Source organism: Oreochromis niloticus, linkage group LG8 (assembly GCF_001858045.2).
Source record: "Oreochromis niloticus isolate F11D_XX linkage group LG8, O_niloticus_UMD_NMBU, whole genome shotgun sequence".
Lineage (NCBI taxonomy): Eukaryota > Metazoa > Chordata > Actinopteri > Cichliformes > Cichlidae > Oreochromis > Oreochromis niloticus.
The window spans coordinates 3571971-3584220 of NC_031973.2; the positions used below are offsets into that span (position 1 = coordinate 3571971).

Below are 12250 nucleotides of genomic sequence, written 5' to 3' on the forward strand. Positions count from 1 at the left end.
CAGCACCGAGTAAAAATTTAAAGAAGACGTAAATGAGCAAAGAAATGACGTACCCTTCAACAGGAGATGGCTCATGGCGGACTGAGGGTCAAGCAGCTGAACCACCACGCTGTCTCTGAACCGTGCAGCTGACTCGACCACCACAGCAGACACAACAGCAGCAGGAAGTGCTGATCTGACCTTAGAGGTCAGACTTCGCATCAGGTCTCCCTCCTGCCCTCTCTAAAAAACACAAGTTTCATTCACACATGGTTCATTCATCAATACTGACGTTAATGTGAATGGGAGAATTTTTCAGTGAGTGGTGTTAAAGTCCAAACTCCACACATTTATTCAAAGCTGACATTTTACATTCACATAAAAAGAATTTTACTGGAGAAAAATTACACATTTTGAGAAAGAAAAGTTTATTATAACCAAAAATGAACTAAATGATAAAACTATGAGGAAAAAAACTTTTACTTAACTGAAACCAAAAAATACGTATCTTAAGTTTTAGTCTTTTTTAATAGGGTCAAATTTACAAAGACAGTAATGATTAGTGGTGCAACAGATCACTGTTGATCCGAACCAATCCCAATCCACGGTTCGGCACGCACGTGATCCAAAGATTCGAAAAAGAAAAAAAAAAGTATGTGTATGGTGCACGGGGCCAGTCTGTCAAGCGATAGTCATGGCCAGTGCTAGCGGTCCAAGTCGAGGAGCAGGAGGAGCAGGAGGAGCAGAGGAGTTTGCGGCATTTAAGCAGGCCTTTGGTGCCCAATCCGACCGGGCTAAAGCTATTACAAAAGCTATTGGGGTCTATAGCTGCAGACATGAGGCTGTATTCCGTTGTGCAAAACAAGTGGTTTAAACATATGATGAACATGCTTGAGCCACGCTGTGATGTCCCGTTGCGCGTCCACTTCAGTGACAAGATCGTTCCAAGCATGTATGAGCAGGAAAAGTCTAAAGTTATGGCTGAACTGTCCCAGACGTCTTCTGTTGCCCTAACTACAGATGGGTGGATCTCCAGGGCAACATAAAGCTACGTGACTGTGACCGCTCATTATATCACAGCGGAGTGGTACATACAAAGCCCTGTACTGCCCTATATTGCACGTTAATTTCTTTTATATGAGTTATAGATGAGTCTTGAGTTAAATGTTTTTTAATGGGCAAAAATTACGTAAATAAATAAATGACGAGTTACATTTTTCTTGTCTTTTTTCTTTTTTTTTGCTGATCCAAAAATTGATCCGATCCGTGACTTAAAACCATGATCCGATCCGAAAAGTGAGTTTTTTGATCCGTTGCATCACTAATAATGACCAGATTTACTAAATGGGGCAAAATGCAGTGTGAGCACGATCCCCAAACAATGCTCATGCATGTTATAGATGGTCTGAACATGTGTTCAGTCAGTTCACTTCAATATCAAGTGCAAAAAACATGCTTTTTTTTCAGGGTTAAATATCGGTGCCGTTAGCAGTAAACTGCATGTTGTAAAAAGTAATATCAGCAAATCATTTTCACCTTTGTTTTAAATTTCCCCGCCCTATTTTTGGTGTCCTGATAGAGGAACTCTCTGAAATGCATAAACAACAGAGTCAGGTGCAAAAATCTCTGCGTTCCCATCTCTTACACACAACCCTGTCACTGAGCTCTGGTTTTAAATAGTTTGTACTCAGTAAATCAGGCCCTTAGTCTGAGGAGCTGGTGTTGCAGACATGGACGTCTACACTACTGTGAGTGAAGTTTTGGTGCGTAGTTCCTGCTCTGAACTCCTTAAATCTTTTCCTGACTACTATTAAAATAGTAATATTGTAATAGTAGTCATATAGTAATAAATTATATATCATATTATATAGTGAAACTAATATGTAATAAACTAACACTAAAAACGAACAAGAAACCAGCTAAACCAGTCTGAAAACTAAGTGAAACTAAAATAAATAAATAAAAACTAATTAAAAATATAAAACTCTGACAACTCTGATAACTGATAGAAAAACTCATTCAGATTAACCAGTTTTGTAGCTCAGAGATCATCATTAAAAACACAAAAGCTCAATCTTACATTTGACCTGCTAAAAGCTAACTGACCTAGCTCGGCACCATAGAATAAAAAGTTAAGTTTAAAATCATATCAATCAACTGACTGATTTGTTAAACCAGCTCTCTGTTACATTATTTGTTGTTCTGAGGTTTTTGAGTGTAATGTAGGGAAAAGACAAGTCAAAGCTCGAGACACAGACTGTGGGAGAGAGCGAGGGGTCACTTGGACGTGAAAGTACGGTTGCTTTTTGACCTGAACTACATTGTGACCCTGGTGATAAAGCATTACCTCACTTAAAACACTTAAAAGTGCATCTTAATCTCTACCCGTTTGATAAAAGAAAAAAAAAGTCTATAACTTTGGAAGTGCTCTTTAAAGGTTTTAAAAGCGAATATTGAAACTGTGCTCTGAGTCATTTATTAATTCATAGTGTACCTGGCAGATTGCCTTGATTGCAGAGCGACACAGCTCGTCCAAACAGGCCTGTATGACTTCATGGCTTTTACTTAATGCAGCCTGGGACGACTTGAGGCAGCAGAGCATGACTTTGTCCTCATCACTTATCTGTAAATTAAAACAGCTCAGGTGAGTTCAGAGGGAAAACATCTACATGCTGAACCAACACCAGTCTGAAAGAATCTGAGCTCAGGTGTTTCTAAAACGAGACCAGTAATGTTGGTCTGACACCGATCAGACGGGTCCTGACCTTGGACACCCTCTTCCTCAGGTCTTTTTCCAGGCTCTGCCTCCAGCGGGATGAAACTTCCTCAGAAGAGCACTCGACCTTCAGCAGCGCGTCCCACATCTGATAATTCATCACAGGCATTAAACGAGGTGAACAGTGGTTAGAGGCAGGGCTGATGAGTAACTCTGATTATCTAATCAGAATAAATTACTAATATCAGCCCAGATTACATTTAAAATAAGTGCAAAGAGATTATAGTTACATTATCGAGGATTCCTTTTTCACATTTCAGTTATGTCTTTAGAATGTGCAATTATTGACCAACAAAAAATACATTTAAAAATCATTATTAGTAACGTAGTTTGATTTTATCAGTTGTGTTTGCTACATGCCTCGATTTCCTTTGGATAGCTGAGTGATTTTGATGGTGTCAGGAGCGAGTTTTGAAGCAGTTCATCTCTCTTCTCTCTGATTCGGTGCTGCGTTGCAAACAAGTCCTTCAGAAGCTGCTGCTTTAAGGTCTCAAACTCATCTTCTTTGGACTAGAAGACACAAAACAAAGATAACAAATTTAAGATCACAGACCACACTGAGGCATTATGGGACATATAACGTGAAGGGTTTTACCTCGTTTCTCAGTTTAGCCTCCAAAATCTCTGCTACCTTCAGCACCAGCTGGTAGGACAGGACGATGGCCTGGTACCACGGGACGATTCGCACTAATCGGCACGTGTTCTTTGCAACATCAATGCTGCTCGTGAACGCATGTTTGATGGTTTCACTTTCAATAATTCTGCAGAGACAAAGTTAAAGTTACAAAAAGCACAAAGCAGAATGTATGAAGCACATTTCAGGTGTTATTACCTGTCCTTCTCTCTGTCTACCTTCAGCAGGATGTGGGTAAAGCATTTATGAGCATGCTGCATGTAGGAAGAACAAAGGTGATCACAGACTGTTTTAAAGATGGAACAAGGTCATTTTGCAAGTTTATATTAGTAAGTTGGGTTTATCACCTTTAAATTCTCTTCCTGTTTCTTTAAATCCGGTCTTTCACCACATTTTCTCAGTCTGTACAACAGACTCTGGATCAGCTGTTCTGCAGATACTCCTGTCAGGTCTGAAAATTCAGGAAGGTCCTCAAATGCAACCAGAGATAACCAGCTCACCAGGAGCAGAGGCGTCTCTGTAGCCAGTGATAAGTGCTTCTGGATCAGAGAGAGCATCCTCCTGTGGATGGAAAATAAAATACTTCAGTAAATCTGATCGACACTTCAGAGAAATAAAGAAAGCTAAGATGGGTTTGAGACAGATTCACCTTCTTTTGTCCGGAAAGAACTTGACAGTCTCTCTGAATGCACTGAAATTGATGTTTTGAAGCCCAGACCAGTTCTCTTCTTCAACAGTTGGAGCCAGTTTCATTGCATCAGCTCCGGGGTGTCTGAGTCTGAGGAGGAGAGGAACGAGCAGGACGACCTCTGCCACCTTGTCCTGGGCACAGCGGTTTATCAGACCCAGCACAGTGCTGAGGGGGAAAACCGAACCATGTGAGGATACAAGCTCAAATGTCAACACCTCAGTCAGCACACCAAGATAATGTTTCTGTAAACATGAAGGTTATATTAACTTAAAAGTGGAGTTTAATTTAGAATTAAAGGAATGAACAAGAGAGTTTATTAGCTAAATAAGTAACAAATTTAGTTTTTAATGTAATTAAAGCCTTTGAATTGCTATGCTGCTTTTTTTTTACTAGTCTATAAAATGTAGTAATTAGCAACATCTACTCCACATTAAATTTTTATACGCACATAAATCTACCACTTTCAATTAGATGCATTTTTTTAAACAAACACAAAAAGTTTGTCAGTGAGAAATTGTTGTCAAACCAGGCCAAGAATTACTTTTCTTAAAGATTGTAAAAACTTACTGTTGTATGTTTGTGAAACAACTCTGCAACCCATCCAGGTTTTTGTTGTCCAGAGCAGACTCTGAGACCAGGAGACACAGCTCAGCCCAGCCTTTAACTCCAAGGGTGATGCTACAATTTTGGGTAACCATGAAAACAGAAAGCCCCAGAACGAGAGGACTAGTGTCCCTGCAGGAGCTCGGGAGCTTCTCCTTCGGCTCTCCTTTTAAGATCTGGAGCAAGTTCTCTGAAATCAGCTCTGACACCTGAAAATAAAAATGTGTATTAACGTTGGTATATCAAAGCAACTACTATTAATTTTTACTTTGATTTTTTCTCTTCTCACTGTACCCACCTTAACCTCAGGAGGATGTGAACTGTCTGGGTATGCCATCCTAGTGTGAGCAAAACCGAGACTCTGCATAAAATACTTCAAATTTTGACACAAGCTCTCAGTGCTCTGTTTATCTGACGGAGTCCATTTCTGGAAGATTCTGTTCAGCAGAGTTGTAGCTGAGGACTGCCAGGCATTTGAAATCTCCACACCCTTTGTGTTCCTCAAACCAATCATGTGGAGACCTTTTTCCCAAACACTTTGTGGCACATTGTCACGGCAAATGAATCCTTCATAAAGATGAAGCTCTGCATAAAACATTGACATGTGATCAGTTTAAATAGAAGGTCTGGAACCAACTTGGAGGGTTGACATTATCAAGCTAAATGATTGCTTGTCTTACCTTTTATGTTTGGGTCTGAAGGAATGTAAATATGTCTTGTGGCAGTTCCTAAAATCTCTTTGACTCGTTGCTTTACACCATACCAATAAGTCACCCTGTTGCCTCTTCGCAACCTGCTTTCTTCAACAGAGAGGTGTGCTTCCACCAGATAACCTTCCTGCTTTAGTCCACTAAAGATAAAATATTGAACATTTCACTGGAAAGAAATTCATGCCATTATTAATATTTTAATTTTGCCTAATTTCTGTCCTTGCAGCTCTTTCCAGGAGTTGACATCCCAGCAAAGTAACCCCAGCAAATCTGCAACAGAATGGCTGAAAAAGAAATTCAATGCCTAGTCAAAGTTCAGACCTCAACCTAACTGAAATCCTGTGCTGGGACCTTCAGAGAGTTTTGCACAAAGGAATGCCCACAAACCTCAATGACCTGTGAGACACTGATAAAGTCATACAGAAGACCATCATGTCAAGTTATTGCCCCTCAAGGTGGTTCAGTGAGCTGCTGAATCACAAGGTGCATGTAGTTTTTCACACACTCCTGTGTATTGGGTTGGTGAAATATGCATTTGATTAAGTTTAGGCACAAAAAATTACTTGATTAGGTTTAAAGATGAGGTTTAAGCATTCACTGTCACAGCATTAACCCAACTTGTTCACAACTAACAATGTCACATTGACTAGTCCTTCTCACTAATGCCATAAACTGATACATCAGGGCACAAACACAGAAGGACATTTTACGTCATTTGATTATTTTAGATGCATAGCACTTTAGTCAACTGTCATTGTTTTAAATGTCCTATAAAACATGAGCCACATTAGCAGCTCTGACAAAACAGCAGTAACTAACACAACCTAGAAACGAGAACAGTACATTATATTCTGTGTATTACATCTTGTACAAATTTTATCAATACTTACACAAAATATTTCATGTCAAGATGTAAAGAAACATCTTGCTGAAGCAGCACAAGTGTGTCATATTGGGGGTTGAATCTAAACGCTTTGTCCAGCACAGCGTAGATGTGAAAGGTGAACATAGGAACTCCGGGTGGAGGTCTCACTGGGCTTCGATCACTGTGAGTGAAAAAGATAAACATTTAAATGTGAGTTTAGCTCCAGAGTTTAAATAACCAGTTAAAATCAGTCTTACCGTGTGCTTTGGGATGTTTTTTCTGCCGTGTTAGTGGCTGCCACGGTGGACTGTTTGTCACTCCCTCCCACTCCAGCCACAGCTTTGGCATAAGACTTCTGTTTGGCACCTTCTTCAGTTTGACATGCAACACCTGAACCTCCTGCAGAGGGATTCTCCTGTTTAGGCTTTGACTCCTTCTCACTTCTTTGCTCCTTGGCTGGTTCTGATGATGCTCCTCCTTCTGGATTTTGCTGTGATGGAGTCTGAACTGAGCTGTCTTCTTGCAGCTTGGGTCCATGTGTGTGCTTGTTCTGATCTTCTTGCACCTCAGCAGCTTTCTCTGTGGCAGGTTGAGTCTTTTCACCCTTTCCCTCGTCTTGTTTTGGCAGAGGAAAGTCTGTCTGTGTTTCCTGATTCTTCTGAGTAACAACTCGAGTCTGTGTGTATTTATCTGAGCCTTTGAGATTCCTTGTTTGAGTCTGAGCTTGCACCATTTTAGGATCTTTCTGCGGTTGTTCGCCGCTGTTTTCCCCCTTTTGCAAGTTGTCTTCAGTGTGGGGAACCTCAGACTGTGGTTTTAAAGACTCGCTGTCCTGAGTTTGGCTGCTTTCAGTCTCCATAGCCTTATTCTGATCCTTCTGTATGTTTTCACTTTTGACATCTGCCTCTCCTTTAGCATTTTTTCTTCTTTGATTTCTCCTTCTTCTCCTCTCCTTCTCTCGACTGTTCCTGCTGGGGTTTCCAGCTCCATGTTCCTGGAACACACATTAATTTATGTATATTACACAACAGCTCAAACACCACTAACAGGCCCCTGAAAGCTGTTTGTTGTGACTGCATTTCTACCGTATTTGTCTTCCGTGGTCTTTTGGTTGCAGAATCCTCAGCTACCTTGGTTTGCACCTGCTGCCCACTGGCACAGTGGGGGTTTCCTCCCCCCTCCTCCATCTGTAGGGACACCTTTCTCAGGTGAGCCCCTGCTCTGCGGGAACTGTCTTTAAATATAAAATACAGGCACAGTTACAGCTTTTAATCCCTGAGAGGCTTACTATTCAGGTCAAGGTTGTTGCATTACAGTTAATAAGGGACGGGCAAAATTAGTGCAACTGGTCTTCTTTATAAGAGCAGAAATACCTTAAAAATACAGTACACAGCATATCATGGCACACACTCTGCAATGGCTTCCTTTATAGTCATAAAAAACACCCTATTAGGTTGCCTCATCTTATCAGCAATACAAATGAATATGATAACAATTAATTTATGATAAAATGAAGCAGAACAGCAAATGACAGCATCATATTTTGACAAAATAACACCATCTAGTCTAATACAAGGAGTAAAAACTACCACAAAGTACCAGAGATGCACAAAAACATGCTAGGAAGCGACTGTGGCATTAAAGGTAATAAGAATACAATAAAAATAATCTAGTAAGCTTGTTATTACTGGATAAAAGGACACGAATGACCGTAAGATCTGAAATAGCCAAGTGACATTTCTTAAATAAAGACAAAAATACATAAAGTTCATGATGTGCTTGCTTACCCGTTTGTATGTTAGCTTCGTAAGTCGCACACTAAAAATCTGCCAGGCAAACATTTACTAAACTTCCTGATGGACCCGCCCACACAGGGACCGTCTCCAAAGGTTCAGACTCACAAGCATACTCGCAATCTCCCCATTAGCCATCTAACATAAACGTTTTTATTTGTAAAATATTACCCGGTTTTATACAAATCAGTTTAGGTTAGTAGTTGGTTAGCTAATGCACTCTTTACAGATTTCTTCGTCTTGTTTCTGTAGGTAAATTCCTGAGAGTCCCTAAACCGGAAAGCAACCTTTTCAGTTTCGTTTCTGTCTGACTCTCTGCAAAGAAGAAACTTATGCCGCGTTCAGGTGATTATCGGAAGGTTCACTTTCAGTACCAAAACAAAGAAACCCAGCCTCTGACATTATTATTGTTAACTACATTTATCTTTATTATGTTTTATTCTATAGTAAAAAAAACAACAACAACAAAAACTACTTTGTGACAAAAACACAAGGTTTATTTTGAATAAAAAGACAAAATCACATAAAATATGTGTAATATGTCCACATTATTCTCACTGAAGGATACTGCTGCTACTACTACTACTACTAATAGTAACTGATGTCACTTTAAAAAATGAATGGATGAATGGGTATTAATAACCACGGGTATGCATTTTTCATAACAACTTATATTTAATGAACCTGTGAACTTCCTGCATGTGTAGATAACTTGATTTAAATCCTGGTAAATGTTTAAGTGAAGTAGCACTAAGGCTATTAGGCTCAGTTAACTAGAAAAAAAATGCACACACATACAAACATAAAAGTGATCCAAACAATATTGTGCACCGATAAAACTACGTAAAGAAGAATCAAAACTGAAACATGCTTTTATTTTGACACCACCGTTACTGACTAATTGAAGATTGTTAGAAATCCTCCATCCTTGTAGCAAATAGGCTTTTATTTTGAAAGAACAGAAGAAAACCATGTCATTCTTATTATTATTATTATTATTATTATTATTATTATTATTATTGACCACAACACGTTTTGACTAATATTATTATTAACTTTATTTAAATTCATTTTGTATTAAGTCAAATATTTCGAGAGATCGAAGTGGATTGAAAACGAAGTTTTCAATCAACAAAATCACTGTTTTGATCTTTGTGATGTTGGGGAGACAACTGCTGGTGAAGAAGAGTATAACAACTACTTTTTCATTTGTTAAAAATTAGTTAGATGCTATAAGGAGCAGCATGTTTTGATTACTATAGACTGAACAAAACAACACAGCACACTTTATTTATGTTCTTACTTTTTTGTGTTTTTGTCCAACATGTGAGACTTTTTTGTGCAGATTTGTGTGGACTTAGTGTGGGCTTTCTTTGCTGTTATATTAACATGTGTGTTAACTCAAGGGTTAAGGTGTAAATAAAGTTTATTTTGCATTCTCTCCTTTTCAAGTCCAAGTTATAAATGTGATGTGCACAGCTTTAAAGTGAAACTGCACCAGAAAACACAGTGAGATAAAATATAAGACAAACACGTAACCCCGTCTCGGCCCGGCATTAACAGTATGATGCTGTATCCTCAGTCCTGTGAGTCGGCAGGTTTCTTGATTCTCCGAATTACGACCCGGCTCCTCCTTCCATTAGGCCGACCTCCAGCACCATCCGCCTCCCCTGGCAGTGACCCTGGGGGTCGGGGTTCACCTCGGAGTGGTGCAGGGCTCCTCCCTAATCTCACATCATCCACGAAAGCCTCCACTCCATCAAACTTGGTCGTGAGCTCAGCGAGACGCTCCTTCAGGGAGTTAAACTCTTTGTAAAGATCTCCCAGAGCTTCTGACAGAGGCTGGATCCTGAAAGAACACAAAGAAATTAAAGTGTTTTTTCCCTCTCCAACAGTTTCACTCATATTTCTTCTCTGCACCCTCTTTTTTGTCTCTTCTCTTTTACCTCTTGGTTGTGGAAAGCAGTCTCCAAATATATTAGTCCATGTATGAAAAATGCCCTGATGAGTTCATGGCCTCAGTTGCTACTTTCAAATCATACTGAATACCAAATGTTCATTAAAAAAAAAATTGTGGTCACATTTAGAAGAAAAGAAACAAGAACATTTGCATTTCATTTCTACTTTCTATATCTGTTTAAACCGGCTCAAATTAAAGCTGAACTTTTAATGTTACAGTTATTCTTTACATTTTGACTGATGCGCAAAGCCCGAAGACCCAAACTGATGTAACTGTGCCGCAGGAGACTTAGAAAAGGCCCTAAAACAGAAGACCTCACCTTCCATAGTCGGGCAGCACAGTGTTGTGGTCATGCAGCAGCAGGTCTTTGACCTGCGTCATGATGGCGTATTTCCAGTTGTCTAAAACCAGCGTGAGGTTGGCACATCCTCTGGTGTTCACTCTCTCTGCTGCAGGTGAGCAAGCCAGGAAGACAAGCTGTATTATCTTCTGCTTTTGAACTTATTACATCAGCAACAACTGTACCGTACTACATGACTTCATTCATACAAATATCATGAATTATTGTAACCTTGTAGAAAAAAGTAAAAGAAGTAAAAAAAAAAAAGAGAGGGAAGAGTGGTGGGGAAGTCGTATTGTTATCAGTGCAGAGCTGCAACCAATAATAGTTTTCATAGACTGTGGATTAGTTTCTCTATAAACTGGCTGGTGTGTAAAACTTGCTATGGGTCTAGATTTTAGTGGAGACGCGGCTCTCCTGGGAATTATAATTATACTGCTTCTTCACTATAGAAAGGTAATCCTTACATTAGTTAAGTAGATGAGATTTGTCTTAAAAACACACCAAAACACAAAGATGCTTGAAATCCTGTTGAAAAACACCTGAGCTGACAAACTGGAATCGATGATTTATCATTTACAATATTCAGCAGGTTACTTCAAAACAGAAAACCCTCTAGATGTGTAAACCTACACATCTGTTAACATTCACTCAGCATTACCAGGACTAACATTAAATGAGAAAAACTAAGAATAATTATTTGAAAACAATTATAAACCTCACACTTCTGGTAACATTTATTCTAAGCATTTGGGTTTTATAAGAAATGTATTTATTTCTTTGAAATTTATTTAGTCAGATAAAAAACAAACAAACAAACAAAAAAGTAAAATGAGCTAAAGCTCTGCTGAAAGAAGGACATTTAAAAAAGACAGGAAACAAATCTTCTTGGCTAAATGCATAAATTATGGTAACTTAACTACCAGATTTGTATGTAAAAAGAGTTTATTTTAAACTGTAAACATTTTCAGATACTTAACTATAAATATCTGAATTCAGTTTCATTTAAATACTAATATACTATATTTTAATGGTTATTTGTGCACCAAATCACTTTTATTGTCACGTCACATGCGCAGGTACACTGGTACAGTACATGTGAGTGAAATTCTTGTGTGTGATCAGGTGATGCTTAAAATTCTATGGAAAATATAACCAGCAGCAGATTTTTCTTCTCAAAAAGCTCCCTGTAATATCGATCTGATAACACTGAGCTGTTAAGTCTTGCCTTCATTCCTGTAATCCCACTCTGGTCTCCAGCTTGTTTTCTGTCTCTGAGCGATGCACAGAGCTGCAGACAACAGGAGCAGAACTCCAGCGATTCTCATCCTGATGAAAAAAAGCCCAACAACACACAAATGAACCCCTGAGAGCTCTCAGTCACCGAGCGTGAAGCCATGAAGGAAAACAGCAGTCGAAGTAGTTAACGTGTAGGAAACCTACCTGTTCTGGCAGTCAGAGGTAAAACAAAGAGATCTGGATACAACTGATGCTTTTTAATCTGAAACAGAGGGAGGGTCTTTAGTCACCACTCCCATCAGCTGCAGCATCATATATCAGGATTTCACAGTGGAGAGAAACCTGTTTTCCATCTCTGTTAACTCTTACGTTTGAGGGATTGGATAACTTCAACCTGATTTTTTAGAAACAATATTTAATGAGGCAGAAAATGTGGAGAGAAGGGAAAAAAAACAGCATATGTTAAAGTGTAAAAGCTGGAACATGATCTCAGTCCTCTGAGAGCTTCAGCAGAGCTCTTTGATGTTTTAAGGTCAGCTTAAAAATTCCTGCTCTTCATCTGCTGTCCATGTGAGCTCACAGGAGACCGGCCAGACCCGGATCGCCTCCACAGGGTCTCATCACAGCAATTAAACGTAGTCACTTTATTAGCATTTTATC

At 39.2% G+C, this 12250-nt stretch overlaps 1 protein-coding gene across 3 annotated transcripts in view; it reads right to left on the reverse strand.

Moving 5' to 3' along the window:
* The window catches only part of rnf213b (ring finger protein 213b), a 35449-nt gene extending 27296 nt beyond the window's left edge, over positions 1-8153 (reverse strand). The window contains exons 1-15 of one of the 3 annotated variants that reach the window (XM_005453660.4): positions 8046-8152; positions 7344-7492; positions 6516-7252; positions 6284-6439; positions 5364-5533; positions 4982-5268; positions 4648-4892; positions 4039-4245; positions 3737-3950; positions 3588-3643; positions 3351-3516; positions 3116-3265; positions 2745-2843; positions 2474-2602; positions 54-222 (exon numbers count right to left, since the gene is read on the reverse strand). In XM_005453660.4, the coding sequence (XP_005453717.2) occupies positions 54-222; positions 2474-2602; positions 2745-2843; positions 3116-3265; positions 3351-3516; positions 3588-3643; positions 3737-3950; positions 4039-4245; positions 4648-4892; positions 4982-5268; positions 5364-5533; positions 6284-6439; positions 6516-7252; positions 7344-7445 (2887 nt within the window). In that variant the 5' untranslated portion in view covers positions 7446-7492; positions 8046-8152. Of the gene's footprint in view, positions 1-53; positions 223-2473; positions 2603-2744; positions 2844-3115; positions 3266-3350; positions 3517-3587; positions 3644-3736; positions 3951-4038; positions 4246-4647; positions 4893-4981; positions 5269-5363; positions 5534-6283; positions 6440-6515; positions 7253-7343; positions 7493-8045 lie in introns of all 3 variants that reach the window. The other 2 variants (XM_019362350.2, XM_025909745.1) reach the window with 2 other exon arrangements.
* Between the last annotated feature and the right edge of the window lie 4097 nt (positions 8154-12250).